General features: G+C 31.9%; 2 protein-coding genes and 1 long non-coding RNA gene across 5 annotated transcripts; 1 reads left to right on the forward strand and 2 right to left on the reverse strand.

Annotated features, from left to right (window-relative positions):
• Window positions 1-103: 103 nt before the first annotated feature.
• LOC110668937 (probable glycosyltransferase At5g03795) lies at window positions 104-3,380 on the reverse strand. Of its 3 annotated transcripts, none has more exons than XM_021830361.2 (4): window positions 3,222-3,380; window positions 2,929-3,005; window positions 992-1,556; window positions 104-787 (listed from the first exon to the last, which is right to left on the reverse strand). In XM_021830361.2, the coding sequence occupies exons 1-4, from the start codon at window positions 3,281-3,283 to the stop codon at window positions 307-309; spliced, it is 1,185 nt and encodes a 394-aa protein (XP_021686053.2). In that variant the 5' UTR covers window positions 3,284-3,380; the 3' UTR covers window positions 104-306. The 3 variants fall into 3 exon arrangements, with proteins under 3 accessions (XP_021686053.2, XP_021686052.2, XP_021686051.2); XM_021830360.2 differs by having other exon boundaries at window positions 992-1,145; window positions 1,263-1,556; window positions 2,929-3,374; XM_021830359.2 differs by having other exon boundaries at window positions 2,929-3,372.
• A 4,886-nt stretch (window positions 3,381-8,266) lies between these two features.
• On the forward strand, window positions 8,267-13,652 carry LOC131179858 (uncharacterized). The gene is made up of 2 exons (XR_009148742.1): window positions 8,267-8,451; window positions 13,172-13,652. It is a non-coding gene; the product is annotated as an uncharacterized LOC131179858 (long non-coding RNA).
• On the reverse strand, window positions 13,007-15,068 carry LOC110668915 (transcription repressor MYB5-like). Its single transcript, XM_021830314.2, has 2 exons — window positions 14,642-15,068; window positions 13,007-13,939 (listed from the first exon to the last, which is right to left on the reverse strand). Exons 1-2 carry the CDS (start codon window positions 14,953-14,955, stop codon window positions 13,312-13,314), a joined length of 942 nt encoding a protein of 313 aa, XP_021686006.2. The 5' UTR covers window positions 14,956-15,068; the 3' UTR covers window positions 13,007-13,311.
• Window positions 15,069-16,603: the final 1,535 nt, after the last annotated feature.

The following is a 16,603-nucleotide window of genomic DNA, read 5'->3' on the forward strand; positions in this document are numbered from 1 at the left end:
TAAATTTTAATAATTTGTGAAATTTACCAATGAGTCATATTTTTAAATTATGATGAACCAGATTTAGATAAGAATTCTCCGTTCCCACCAACCACCCACAGTATGGTTTTGAAATTTTCTTTTATTTAAAATGCTCTTGCATAAATGTGCTACAAACAAATGAGATCACTGTATCCAATTTAAGCTTTCAAGCTCTCTTAGTCTCGAAAAATCAACAACTATATACAAATAATCAAGGTCATTGGAATTCCATTAAATCCTGAACAGAAAAATGTATTGTCATTGATTGGGAATCATAGAAGCACGTCAGGACACCCTCACAGAACTTCGTCGGAGCCACAATTCATAAATAACCATGTAGAAAGCATCATAATCAACTGGGGGAACGTGCCATTGGAAATGTTTTCGCACCTTCAACACATTATTTTGTAACATCCGATATTTGTCAGAGCTTATTGCTTTAAGGATTTTCTTAAGCAATGGAATGTCTAAAGTGGCAACAACAACTGAAAAGCTCTTCCAATTTAGAACGTCCGTAAATGGAAGGTCATAATGGTTGGCGATAATAACTGGGACGCATCCATAATATAGCGAATCCGCGATGCGAGCTGTGTTTACTTCAAAGCCTTTGACGTGGAGGCAGAACTTACTCCCCAGTAGCTTGTCAGCATAAGGTGTTGTGAGCCGGCCAAAATGGACAGAAATCTCAGAGTCATTTCTCCAAACTTGAAGAAGCCTTTCACGGACAGGTGAGTTGATTGATCCAGCAAAGAATGCAAGCTTCTTCCTGTCAACATATATTACTCGATTGAAGTTAGGTACGTTTGAATACATCCAGGTAAAATTAAAGCAATGCAAGATTACTCATGCAGTGGCAATGACAATTCGCTGTGCATGTTATCAAATAGATAGAAGTTTCCTGCTAAAAGTATATGCTCATTGGCATACAGTAAAAAAAAATTGCAATCGAAATAAATTTTCTTATCTTCACCTTTTTGATGAAGTAAGGTTAGGAGGATCTTCTTGCCTAGGCCAAACTTGTGGCAGAGATGCATCCTTGTGAGCAATGTGACCAGAAAGGAAATAGCTTGAAGAGCAGACAACTTGAATGGCATTAAATTTCACATCCTCTGCTTTCTTCATTGCTGACCGTCCAATGGAATGACAAGCAACATAAAAATGGTCAGCTCCACCAGTCCGATTCCAATATGGATACTTGTGACTTATATTAAAGATGTAATCTCTGATGAAATCCTGGATACCTCCTACACCAATTCTAGGGTCATGCCGCAACCTTGCAATGGAGAAAGGCAAAAAGAAAAGATCTGCCTTTGTTGGATCCTTCGTGATGAAGTGGCTTTTCATGAGGACTTTCTTAAAGTAACTTTCGCTGGCATAATTGCCCCCAGGTTCAAAATCCACTGGCAACAGTGCATTTGCAAATGGATCATCTCGCCTGTGAGGATAAACGTATATCTTAAAGCTTCTATTCATTTGTTTATAGTCTTCCAGAAAGATATCTCTATCATGGAACACCTCGTTATTCACATAGATTCCTGAATCATAAAAACCAAGAGTTTCCAGATGCTGGTGTTAAGAAATAAAAGTTTGTGTATATGGACTGGGCTTTCTTTAGCCTCCCTGTAACCCACACATCAGAAGTTGCTTAAGCTCCAAACCAATCATAAGGTTCAATTAATAAAAGAGGTCCACAACTAAGAGAATAGGCAATAGTACACCAAATTTAACTACTTCATTCTCTAGATAAGTGCTACATTATTTCAAACTTCTAATTCACCTAGGTTTAGGATACATTCCAGGCAGAAGGTCCAACTGCTACATGCATCATTGATATATTTTACATGTAAAATAAAGTTGAAACTTGAAAGTTTTTATATTGGAAATATTAATTACAGGAGTTCTTGACTTTGCAGAAAGCACTGGAGAGAGAGAGAGAGAGAGGAGGGGCGGCATGAGAGCAATACACAAACAACACGGTGTAATCTCAAATTTTACTTAGTGTGACAGACAAAACTTATTGTGATGCACTAAGATCAAACAGTATTAGACCAGCATTTTCCAAATTGGATGGCCTAAGCCCTCAGACTACATTATATATATGAAGACTTCAAGATGACTGCAGAGAGAATTAACACAAAGATTTAACCTTTGTTCTAGTATATCATTGTTAATAATGGTTTTTTCCTGCGAAATGTATGTGTGTGTGTGTGTGTGTACCTATATAGATTTTGGGACCATAAAACAACATTGTTGACTAACATGGCTACGCCTTTAACATTGATAATGAAAGAACTCAAAGCTAATAATGATGCACCCAAAGGAAATAAGAGAAGGGAGGAAATTGTCTTCTGTATATCAGATTTAGGCTCCTATAACTATATAGAGACTATAAGATAATCCCACTTTGGTTTCTGATTACCAAAATATTATTCTGCTACATTTCTCTTAAGACTTTTTTTCAGTGCTCTAACTTGGAATCTTATTTGGAATGTTACCGAGCGCTTTACCATTATGAAATAATTTTTTCAAGAACACTTAACTGCTCAAATTTCTTAATGAATAGTTGATTCCTACTTAACCTAAAAATCACAATTGAGAAGAAACTGGACCTGCAAATAACTCCCTCCTGCCAATTTTTGCCGGTCTTTTCAATAACGGCTCGAGGATACAAGCTCTTAATTTGCAAAACAGTCCAGATTACAAATGAAGACCCCCACCTAAATCCCCATTCATCTTTAGATAATTGAAGTGTTTGCTCATTTAGAATTTGGAGCAAGTGAATTTAGAAGCCATACAAAGATTTACATAAAATTGAAGCTTAATGAAATATTCAGTCATAGAAATGCAAACAAAGATTCCACCCACAAACTATCCAAAAACAAATGTGTGCTTACAAATTTGACATACCATTAAAGACCAATTGAAGTTTGGAAGAACGTTGACTTTTATATCCACCATCATCGTTCTTCTCCAAGGGACTAATTCTGGGAAAATGAACAAGTGGGGTTTTAGAATCATTGTGAAGTGGAAGTGGGATGTTTTCTTGAGTGTTTGATGAGGACCCAGATGACAGATGAGGTTTCAGGCGAACAGTAGAAGGGTGAAGATGACCGGAGAAGAGAATAGAGGTAGTAGAGATATAAAAGATAATAATGAGAGAAGTAAAGAGAGCCAAGCAAGTGGGTATGAAGAAGAATGACCTGAATGAAGGGGAAAATCGGCGGTGACCGAGGCAGTAGAGGAGCAAGGAACTGTTGGCCATGGAGAGAGTTTCGAGCCCTCTCTCCAGAAGGCAGCACAAGCTCTTTGCATAGAAAAATCCACGCAAAAAGACAAATTTCTATGGGTCTTGTCTTTTATTTTTGAGGTGGCTTGGTTTGGCAACTCAGTGGAATTTATTAGTTAAAAATTTTACTTTAAATATGAAATTATGAGTAGAATATATTTATTTATAGTTTATTTTTTATTTTAAAATTATTTTTTAATTAAGTAAATAATAATTACAGTATTTTATTATATTTTATTTTTAATTGTTTTGATTAATTTATTTTTTAAATACCTTATAACTATAAAGTTATTTTATTAAATAATTATTTATTTAATTTTAAATTAATTTATAAATTAAAATTTAAAATTTATGGAGCTGGGACAGGTCTTCTACAGGAAGAGTGCCCGAAAGACCCAATTTTATACTTCAATTTAACGGCAAATTGATGTCAATTTCTTGTTTAGTGTCTAACCATACATTTAATAATTTATCAATCCTAATGAAAAAAAAAAAGCAAAAATTCGGATCCTTTATTGTCTTGCCATTCGGATACTTTATTGTCAATATTTAAATGAGAGAAAAAAATTATTTTTTATTTATATATTATTTTATAATTAATATTTAAATTTATATGTTTTAGAAAATAAATGAAAATTTTTTTAATTTTAAATTCATTCTTGTCTTTTTTTTCCTTTGAAAATTTATTATTTGATAATTATATTTTAAAGATGTCACGACCCAACCTATGGGCCAGCATAAAACCCCCGAGGCCCGTAGTAAGCCTAACTATTCCTCAACCTAACTCTAAGGCCCATTTGGGCCCAATTTCAAGAGTTCAACCGGACAGAGTCCGGCCATAAAATGGACCATACAACGGAGAGTTTTTGACTCATTCGACCTGTAAACACAATATATAATCATCTGGGGAGCTCAGCTCACTCTCCATATAATCATGATGCCATAAAAATAAATAGGAGCTCGGCTCCTTCATCCAGTCCAACATACATGCATTTAATAAGTTTACGGGTCTAATATGGTAATTATATTACACACCCAAATCAAATAAATATTTACAACACATGCAAAATTCTAGGAGTTAATAGAATTATATAAATATTACAGACATTAATAGACGACCTGCGAGTAAGAGAGGCAGGTTAGAACTCAATAAGAAATCTCCTGTATGCTAGAAAAAAAATGTGAACAGGAGTAAGCGTTCGACTCAGAGAGTAAAATATCAATTTTAACCATAATCTCTATAGCTATCTAAAGCTAATACGCCCTGTGAAGTGAAATGCAACATCGTCAATATTTTCACATCATAACAGTAAAAAGGCAATTTGAAGCACTCACACACCCGATGACGTCAAACAATACATATACGGGAGCTGATCCCCTGTACAGCCCTCTTAATCCAACCTCTGCCAGCAAAGATTTCAAGCCGGACTTTTGCTTAATAAACCAAATACGGGGTCCCAGCGAATCTCTCAAGCCGTGTCTACCCCGAAGGACCGGGTCCCAGCTAGTATCCCTCAAGCCGTGTCTACCCATCTTGTCCATATCCAATACCATACCACACACACGCCAATGCATGCACACTGCTCCAAATTACCACAAACAACACCCATGGCAATTCATCAATTAAGAATGCAATATAAAACGTGTCTAGCGTTTAACTACATAGAGATATACATATAAGTGATGCATGAGCATACTTGAACATATAATAATATTGAAATTATAATTAAAATTAATATTTTACTCACAGACTTAACCGTAGTCACAATGGGGGCTGGGTGGAGGAGGAAGGCTGTCCCGACTCACCTGATAATTTTATTACAATTATTTAATATATTTTACTCAATACAAGCTGAGAAAAGACCAAAGATGTCTTAAGTCGTGCCGAAAATCTAGCAGAGTCTCCCCTATACCGAGGACCTATCCAACCTGCAAAAGGGCTTAAAACGCACTTCTATATTCACACACCATACACCTATAACTCAATCACATCACACAGCCCCTCCTGGACCCATCCAAACAGTCATCAATCACAATATGTAAAATTACAGTTTAGTCCTTATAATTGATCCTTTTGAAAAAACTACCCAAATAAGCTCTAAAAATTCTAAAACTTTGCCCCGCGGTCCTTAGCAATATTAGTAAACTAATGCAAAAGGAATTATAATTTTTTAAGCTACCACGAATATTTTATGGATTTTTAATCCCATTCAAGCACTAGATAATTAAGAAAATGTCAGGTTCGGGTTTACCTATGCCGATTCTGATCCCGGGGACGCACTCGGGACATCTGACAACGGTGGGGTAGTCAAAGTCTTGACCAAATTCCAAAACTTTTTCGGTAGCTTGTCTGTCTGGCCGGAAATTTATAGGCCTGGGCAACTGTTAAATTTTCGTGAATTGAAGGTATTTACACGAAGCCCACAACATGGGAGTTATTACATAATTTTTACGAAATTTTATAAGCTCATTTATTGCTCGAAAAAATACTACAAAATTTTGTAGGACCCACCGAAAAATGGTGTTAGGAAATTTTGAAATTTATATTTCCGCGAAGCTCTCGACGAGTAGAGCGCTCCGGTACTCTCGATTTTCTCATGGGGTTCACGATTTGTGAGAAATATAGCCCAAAAATCAAAATGGGCTAAAACTTTCCGGACAAAAATTGGACAAATCGCTCGATAGATTTTGGTATTCTTAGTGTCTATGGAAAGCTTTCAAGGTGTAGATGTGTTTTGGCACAAGACCCGGCTCAAACGGTGCCTGGATCGACCGGATTTTGGCTGGGAAGCCGAAACGGCGCGCTGCTCACTGGGTGGTTTTCGCGTGCCTTTTTCGGCATTTCAGGCGGCGACTGGCAAGGGAGAGGAGCTGAGGTGGTGCGCCGGCGATGGGAGGAGGGCTGGGTGGTGGCTGGCCAGCATGGGGAGGAGAGAGAAAATGGGAGAGAGAGAAAAAGGGACGGGAACGCGCGGGGAGAAAGGAAAAAGAAGAAGAAGGTCGGTGTGATTCGGCCGATCCGATCCGGTCTGGTTCGATTTGGTTTGTCCGATTTAGGATACAAAATTTTAAATTTTTACTCTGCTTTGGGACCGAAAACGAGACCCAAAAATTCAGAAAAAATTATAGAAAACTCAGAAAAATTCGTGGAGTCCAAATATATTTTTAGTTTTGCTACGTGGTCTTTAAATTAATTTTTAAAAATCATCAAAGTTTTATATTTTCAGAAAATCGAACCCGATTTCTAAAATCAGAAAAATTTTAAATAATTTTCTAAAATTTAAATAAAATAAAATATTAATATTTACCCTCAAAATAATAAATTTAAAAATTAGGAGTGTTACAAAAGAAATTAACTATTTATTCTTTGTATTTTAAAAGATACATTATTTAACTTTTACATTTTGCTTATTTTATGCTATTTAATTTTTTTTTTTATCAAATTTTTTGTTAGTCTAATCAAACTATTATTTAATTTATCTATTTTAATAAAATTAATTAGTTCGTCCTCATATTTTAAAAAATATAATATTTTGAAAAAAATATAATATTTTGAAAAAAATATTCTTAAATAAAAATATAAATTTTACTACGAGAAAACTAAATTTTACATTCATTCAATTTATTGGAATCATTTTTGTGTTTCCTATATTATAAAACAATTTTCCTTTATTATTAAATATCTAAAGAGATTGATTAACTTTTTTACTCAAGCATTTGTATCTTTTTTATCAAAAGAAATAGAGAGAGAAAATGAGGGGAAAAGAGTGTGGATGTATAGGAGAAAACATATAGAGAGAGACAAATAAGGGAAGGTGGGAGAAAAATAAAGAGGAGAGAATTAGGGCAATTTAGGATAAAAAAATAATTATGGAATTAAATTGCTAATTGAATTAATTTACAAGAAATAACTAATGTGTTTTTTAAAATATAGAGACTAAGTAATGATTTCACCAAAAAAATGACAAGGACTAAATAATGATTTCACTAAAAAAAGATTAAATAATAATTTAATTGACATTGACTAATAGAAAAATTAACAAAAAATTAAATAATTTAGTACTAGTAAAATATAAAATTAAATAGCATATTATTTTAAATATTGAGACTAAATAATTAATTTTATTAAAATATATAAATCAAATAGTAATTTTTTTAAAAGTTAATTATTAGTTAAAGATTAAAATGTGATAAAGAGGAATTAAAATGTTACAACAATGATAAAAATTCAGAAGTGAAAGTGTTTAAAATAATAAAATTCAATAAAAAGCCATTGAGAGGTAGTTTAATAGATTTTTTTTTTTTAAATGGGAAGATTTTAAGTTTTCAATCTTTTTATTTATCTATTTTAAAATGATTTAAAAGAAAATTAAATTGAAAAAAATTGACAAAATCAAAATTTAAAATGTTTTTAATATATTTTCTAAAGTATAAGAATTAAAATATTAATTATAACATGATATAAAAACAGAAAACAATTCATAAAAAAGAATAAAACTATAAGAAATGAAATTTTCAGTATGAGATCAGTTTTAAAATTGTAGTACCCAAATTAAAATGAGGGATTAGAAAGGAAACTATGGGTGTATCAAAAAATTAATTAATAAAAATGAGCAACAACCAAAATATTATCATGGTGATAACGATGGATATATCCATTCGATGGTCCCCATAAAGAATCATCAGAAGGAAGAAATTAATTTCTGACATTTTCTCATATCATCAACTGGTTCTTGACCTTTAACCAACTTAATGGCTGTTTTTTTCCTAATAATATACGAGGAAAAAAAAAAAGAATTAATGGGCAATTGAAATAAAAAGGTGAAAAAGAAGGGTAGGTCCAAGAGCCGAGTTTCTCAACTGGAATGTTCGGTCAGCCACTCGTCTGATGAGCACGTGACATAAATATATATATATACGTACGTATGTATACCATAATAAGTATCTTCTTCTGTTTTATTTTCTTGCTGCAAATAAAAAATTTCTCTGTCAATTTCCTCTTAATTAAGTTGTCAAGATTCCATTATCTCCATCCACAAGTAATCGGCTTTCGATGGAGCTGCATGTGATACAGAGAAGCTAGCATATTGATTTCCTACTGCTACAAACTAACCAAGAATCTTGGAGAGCTTCACAATTCCCAGGTTAGTTTACAGTACAGCTTCATTGATGATTGGTTCCTTCTTCTTTATCAAGCTTTTGGTCATGGAAACTGGGTTCTCTCTTTCTTTCTTCTTTTTTTCTTGATTGTAACTTTGTCATTAGTAACTCTCCATGATCACTTCATGTTTTTTAATGCTTATACATGCTCGATACATTGCCTCTCTGCTTCTAATTACATGTCTATTTACTTCTTCTTCTTCTTCTTCTTCATATCATAGCTTGCTACTGTTTAGTTTTTCTTCTTATTTCTTCTCTTATATAAAGTTTGCTTTGCTATTGGATTAATTGATCAAATGTCAAATTCCTCTAACCTTTCTTACAAGAAATATATTTCTCTTTGTTGCTTTCATGATGGAGTTGACTACTCCAATCTTATTACAATGCAGAAAAGTAAGAGAGAGAGAGAGAGAGAGAGAGAGAGAGAGAGGAGGAGAGTCACTTATGTTATAGTGGGATTTTGTTTGAAGGAATTGAAGAGGTGAGAATTCGAACATGTGAATGATATATTTTAACCATTGAATCAAATTAGACTTTGATTGTTAGTGGGTTTTTGGGTGGGAATTACAAATGCTTGTGGAATTGGTACATGGTAAATGTCTCTTTCGGGGTGGAAAGCAACTATTGAAAGGTTAATATTGTAATGTTATACCAAAACAATGCACAAATATCATGGGGTCACCCAAAGGTCAAATAGGGAGCCATGCTCCACCTACTCAATTTTTTGCAGCAACCTTCCTTTTCCATACCATTCATCTGCCCTTCATTTCTTAAGCAAGATCAACAACCTCCTTATTAATTACTTCACTTCACTTGATTACTTATTTATTTTTTTCTTTTACCAAAAACCAAATGTTAATTTATAATTTCTTATTGTTGCAAGAAGATTAGGTGTTCTTTATATTTAATGTTTGGCTTAATTGTACTTATTTCAAATGTTCAATTTAATTCATTTTCAATTTTTTATCGAAAGTAACTTAAAATTTACAATTTAAACTCAATTTAGATCAAAAATAAAAAAAAATTTAAATTTCTTTATTTTTTGGGCTAAGTCAAGAAATCAATAAATTCAACTTAAAAATTATGAAATTAAACTTCTTTATTTCGGCATCAGTCAAGAAAAATTAAACCTTAAATTGAAACTTATGGTTAATTTGGACAAAAAATAAATAAACTAATTGAATATTCTCAATAAGTACAGAGGTGAAATTGAATATTTTTTTCATTTATATTTTGCTTATGCATTTCTTTTTTTTTAAAAAAAAAAAAAACTCAGTAGCATTTTTAAAATCTATTATGAACACACATTTTGAAAGTGCCCTATAACTTACATTTCAATTCAATAATTTGTTGGTCTTAGAAATAGAAACTGAAAATTTACTCTTGTTATTTGATTATAATTTTCTTATTAAAATTAATAAATTAATTTCAAAATTTTAATCATGTTTCCATATATTTTTTATAATTTGAATTTGGGTAAAATTTAATTTAAATATGTACAAGTTATAAATTTATCATTCAAAGTTAAAGTGAAATGAGATAACATCCATTTCAGCTTTTTATCTTAAGGCTAGCCAAACATACCCTTTTATATATATATATATAGAGAGAGAGAGAGAGAGTTAATTAAGATTTATAGAATTCCAACTCAATACTCAAAGATCAGTAATTAAATAGATATTATATATTAAGCAAACGCAGGGTAATGTTTTTTGGTGTCACCTAAATTTCAGTGAGAGTCTAAAGATGGGAAGGAAAATCAATGTTTGAGACTCTAGCTTGAAGTTTTGCAGGAACTAACCTTGCCAAATAGTACACATATGTTGTAATAATAATAATAATAATAATTTTCCACTTTCATTGATATCAAAACTTTAATTTTATAAGACTTATTATAATAAATAAAAAAATTCTTGCTTTTATCCAAGAAAATATAAATAAAATATAGAAAATTCAATTATGGGTATTAATTATGTCTTTAATTCTATGCTATTTTTTCTTTTATAGCTTATAAAAGAAGGAAAGAGAATTCAAATTTTAGGATCTTATTTGATGTTGTTCTCTTATTATGTGGGTATATATAGAATGATAGACTTGAGTATCAAATTATTAGTTAACTATCACTCTGATGCTTAAGTCAATAATTAATAGGAATTGAACTGTGAATGAATAGGATTGATTAGATTAACGTGCATACTCGATGGCTCTTATATAGGCTTTGGTATAAATTCATGTTATGATCAAGAGCTTGTCATTGAGAGGGAATAAGAGTCCACTTTGTCTAATAGTTTATGGCAATTATTTTGGAATTCTTATCTTTTAATGTGATCTGAGCATTCCTAAATATACTTGGGCGAGTAACTCTTTACTCGAATGTTCAAGTATTCTGTCTGAGTACCTTGCGGTTACTCGAATCGACTTTGGGCATGGACACTTATTAGTTGATTATCCATTAATCGTTTTTTGGTATTATTTTGGTGATTGTAGTATCATTATTATTAAAATTAAGAGGTATATGTAGGTGAAATTTGTTAAAAAAAAATCCTATTGGTGTGATATTATAATTTTTCCAAACAAAAAAATAAGTGCTGTGGGTGAAATGCATATGCATATCATGTGCAAAGGTTTGGTGGTGGGTACTGTTTGGTTTGCCTTTTGTGGTTGTACCGAAGCTATATATATTTGTGGTCGTGTTTATAGTATGCTTTTTCTTGCGAGCTTGCTGCTTCCATGCATATTGTTTCTTTCATATTTTACTCTCTATTGATTTTATCTCCAATAGTTTCCTCTCTCTCTCTCTCTCTCTCTCTCTCTCTCTCTCTCTCTCTCTCTCTCTCTCTCTCTATATATATATATATATAGAGTACTCCACACTTCAATAACTTAAGTTTCAGCGTTTATTAATTATTATGCATATATGATGTTCATCATCATCAAATAATTTAGTTTAACACGAAAACATGTAAATTTATATATATGAAACAAAATTTTATAATAAATTTATTTTTTTTTAAAAAAAAATTTATATTATTTAAATTACAAGCTATCGTTGCGAGCGTTTATTTTAATTGCTTGTTGAGTTGAGTTGAGTTTACAAATTTAGATCTAACTTATACCCTGATCCTCATAAGTCCAATATATTGAATTTATTTAATATTATCGAAGATATAAAATTATTCTTGAGGCTTTTATCTAAAATTTTAAATTTTTAGTTCGAGTATTTTTTAAAATAATATCAATTTCTCAAATTAAAATGTCAAAGTCTTGACTATCCTTATTTATTAATTAAATATTTTAACACAAATTAAAATGGGACTGCTTATTTACTCTTCAAGATCTAGTAGACATTCACACTTAATACGTATTATGTAGAAGTGTGTTGGATATATAAAATCATTTTTAAAACCCTCAAAATTAAACTTTTAAGTAGGTGATTTCTTGAAAGTATTACCATTGATAAAATTACTTATATATATATATATATATATATATATATATATATATATATATATATATATATATAAAAGGTACTTTTAATATATAAAAAGGAAAGATAAAAGTACCTTCTTATTAAATATGTTATATAAGGTCTCGAGTTTGAATTTTGTGAATGGAAAAAACTACGTTAAGAGAATTTCCTTTTATATGGGTCTGACAATAGCTCGACTCCGAAAATAGTTGGGGCAAATATGTCATTAGATAGGGAGTTAATAGACAAAAAAAAAAATTATTGTGCAAAGATGACTAAAATTAATTATTTAAAAATAGATTCAACATGATTTACTAAAAAAATTATAAAAAAAAAAGATAAAATTAAGTTTTTTTTATTCAAAAATCAGTTTTAATCATTATACAAAATAGGCGCTAATCTCAACATGATCTTCTAATTTGATGCATGAGCAATAACAACACTTTAAATGCATGAGCAATTTATATGAGATTAAATAGTAGTAATAATAATAATAAAATAACTAAAACGAGCAATAAAAGAGTCTTGTGCATATATAATTGTGAAGTCTAGAGCAACCTGCTAATGGTTCAAGACATTAGAATAATCACTCAACTATGTGCTATTCTCCAACAACGTCAACAAGACATATAACTATCATTTCCGATCAGAAAACAAATTGTCCAAACAAACAACGTCTTTACAATATTCAAGGAAATTACTCTTACGAGCATATACAACTGCTCTTGTGCACATAAATCGCATGCATGTGCACAGAGCTTTGATCTCTAAACACTGAAAAATTAGTTATATCAGTAGATGTAGAGCTAAAGACTATGCGATTGCCCACATTGTGGGCTATTTACATGAATGTGAAAGAAACAAAAAACACTTAAATAACATATATTAAATATATAATTGCATGTGTACTTCTTGAATGCAATCAATCTTCACATTTACGTGGAATTTGCCTCGCGAATCTTATATACTATCTACATAAGGAGGAAATTTAGGTAATGCATCACTATTGCATTAAACAATCGCACGTGTGCATGCATGTTGAGAGAGAGAGAAACAGAGAGAGAAGAATGTAAAGTCACATTGTAATCTGTATAGCAAACCAATATCTTTAGGTCTTCTATGAGGTGTAAAAGGACTTAACACGTGCAGTAAACAAAGTCCATCTAAAGGTACTACTGCTACGTACATACATGTTCTATCAACTTAACACCAGCCATTTATATGTGTACATGCAGGAGTCGGTAGAAGCACAACAACTAGGAGAACAGGTGCACAAATAATACACAAATTAGATGATAGCTCGTTGTCAAACCCGGCCATCTGATTTTGTTACTGCACTTTTGTTTGCAAAGGATCATCAGCAGGCTGGACATGGCTAAGTTAAAGCAGCATCTTCGTCACCTAAGGCAGCCATTGAAGATGCAACGTCAGCTTCCCAAATGGCGGTATGATTGAAAGTTTGTGCAGAGGAAACAATGTGTTGAAGTGAAGGCGGAACCATATTAAAATGCTGCTGCTGCTGTTGAGGTTGCTGTTGTTGATTAAGCAAGAACAGATTTTCATTTTCATTGATCAAAGAATCCAGAAATGAAGAGAAAGTATCCTCATTTCCATTTCCAATGTAATTATATTCTGCATTGCTTTGTCCTTGATCACTTTGTAAACCCATAACTAGAGCATCACAATTCGGCCGGTTATCGTTACCATCTGCCACAACCATTGGGTTTTGATAATGATCCAGGTTAGTCATATTGAAAGTTTGGCTCACTTTGGTAGCTATAACTCGATAGGTCCTGCCAGTTTCTTCTAAATCAACAGATGTCGGCCCGGAATTTTGGTTTTGACCTTGCGGAAATTGGGACGAATTAGGGTTAGGGTTCAATGGCTTGTGGGTCCTTGGATCAATCCCTTGGCTAATCAGCTTCTTGCTGAGATGGGTATTCCAGTAGTTCTTAATCTCATTGTCCGTTCGTCCTGGAATCCTCCCAGCTATCAAAGACCACCTGAAACGAAAATTAAAAATTAACCCAAAAATTTCTAAGTGATCATTAATCTTTATTAGTAATTCATAAATCAAAAACCTCGAAAGGAAAACAAGATAAAACGAAGACTAAGGTACTTTGAAATCTAGGAACCAGTAAACAGAAGTTGACATTGAAAAGCAAGATTGATTGCATATATCTCATCAGCTTCTTGAATCATCGTGAACTTTTACCTACCCACATATCTACCTACTCAGAAAAGAAAGGGAGAGAGAGAGGTGCAGACGTGCAGTACAGTGAAGAACCAAAATGATACGCTAGAACAGAAGCTAATTTTGAAACTTTAGATAATTTGAATAGGTTTAAGAATCTAAAATTATAAGATCTTTAAAACGAAAAACTCGATAAGATATTAGAAAGAAAAGTGACAACTGATAACCCATCTCCAAAAGAAAGAATCGAAAAAGGCACAAACCCTAAAGTTCTAACCGTTCAAATTCTGAGAAAATCTCTAAAATAATGGACGCCCAAAGGTGTCTTGAGAGAAGTGCACAAGGAAAACCCTAAAAAGCAACCGAAGGAGGGAGAAGAAAACGAATAAAATACTGTAACTTGTTAACAAAACAATAAAACAGCTGCAGATCTTGCAGTCAGAAAAATAAACAAACAAAATTAATAGTTCAACCGGCTCCTAATCCATACGATCCAAGCTTATGTATATACCTGTTACCGAGCAATCTATGAAGCCTAAGAATGAGATCTTCCTCATCTGGAGCAATACGTCCTCTCTTAACAGAAGGCCGGAGGTAATTCATCCACCGGAGGCGACAACTCTTTCCACATCTAAGCAGCCCTGCCCTCTTGGGAAGCGTACGCCACCGTCCAGCGCCTTCCTTCTTGACGTAGTTAGACAAGAGCTCGTCCTCTTCTGGAGTCCAAGGCCCCCTCTTTATTCCCACTTTGCTACAGCATGGTGTAGTAGCAGTAGTAGTCGCCTTCCTGGGGATAGGTGAAGATGAAGAAGACGGGTTCCTCATAGTTAATAATTAACCCTTCTCTGATCCTTTTCTCTGCCACTTTATTTGAATCACCGCGGGATTCTCTGAACTCGCGTTGCTTTCTCAAGAAATCAGCTTTTGGTGGGGATGGTGGATATGTATGATTTATAGGTGAAGGAAACGTAAAGGCCGAAAAAAAAAAAAAAAAAAAAAGTGGAACCAGGACCAAGCCGAGGGGACGGTAAATGTTTTTTTTTTTAATTTTTAATTTTGGAAGAAACCTTACCTAAGTTTCCAATACTTGGTTAACTTTTCTTTAATAGTTAACTTTTCTTTAAATGAAAGGGTAAATGTTAAAATTAATTAAATATTTAGATTTTATGAACAAAATCTCTAAATAAAACTGTCTATATAAATATTTTCCTTTATAAATTATAATTTTAGTAAGTTATTTTTTATGATTATTATAAAAATTTTAAAAAAAAATTATTTTCACTATAAAATAAATATCTTTGTAAATGAAATTATAATTAATTAGGCATGAGGGCTAAATTCATCCCAATCTAATATAGGTAAGCAAATTGTGCAATTGAGAAAGTAAAATTATTTATGATATTTTATATATCAGAAATTGTTAATATATTTAGATAATTTTGAGTGGGGCCATACCTAGCAACCTAGGAACAAGAGCTATATGTCGTGTCCTCCTCCCATTTATGCATCTATGGTTAGTGGGGTTTGATTCTTCAAAAAATACCCCACCCACTCACCCACCCACTAATAGGGTATAGTAAGCAACTGATAAATAAAAAATCTGATTAGTCTGAATGAATCCAAATTTAAATGGCTAATTTTATATATTTAAATATTAATGATAATTTAAAAATAATTATAAATTAAAATTTTAGTTTGAAAGATTACTGAATAATTTTGTCGCTCAAATCATTCATGTACACTTTATTTACGTATTTAAAATAAAAATTTATTGGTTTGTTTAAAAATAGGTAATATTATTTAATTTTTTTTTAAAAATTATAAAATGATATTATTTAAATTAAAAAATTCATATATATATATATAATTTTATAACAATAAAATAAAAAAAAAAAAAAAAAAATAAAAAAGGCATATATAAGACAAAATTAGAGTTGAACATCACTGCTGAATTGTCTGTCTTCAAAAGTGCTATTAGAAAACAACATTACATCGCGTACAGTACATGCAATGAGTGAATCTAGGCACTATTCAACTGTTCATTCTTACATCCAAAATTGAATGTTGGTAATTCCACGACAAAATTTATACACCTGGTTGGCTCCTGCTTGCTTAAGCATTCGGACAACATGGTAATTAATATAATAAAAAATATATATATACATATTTATTTTGAGGATAATGTGAACTTTTAATCTTATCCGTTCCCATGCAAACTCCCTAATCTAGGGCCCAGATCATGCCTTAGCTTTCGTAGTGTGGTTTGATTGGTTTCATCATTTGACCTTTAGTTGACCATCCTGGAATCATAGTAGATTTATTCTCTTTTATTTAATATAAAATTAATTTCATATAAAAATAAATTTTATGAACTTGAGCTTATTGACACTATTCTCTTCCTCTTCAGGTCTGAAATTTTATCCAGAAAATATTCTTGATTTGAATAATGTGAGTCCGAGTAACGTGTGCAACT

The sequence above is a fragment of the Hevea brasiliensis genome, chromosome 5 (genome assembly GCF_030052815.1).
Source record: "Hevea brasiliensis isolate MT/VB/25A 57/8 chromosome 5, ASM3005281v1, whole genome shotgun sequence".
NCBI lineage: Eukaryota > Viridiplantae > Streptophyta > Magnoliopsida > Malpighiales > Euphorbiaceae > Hevea > Hevea brasiliensis.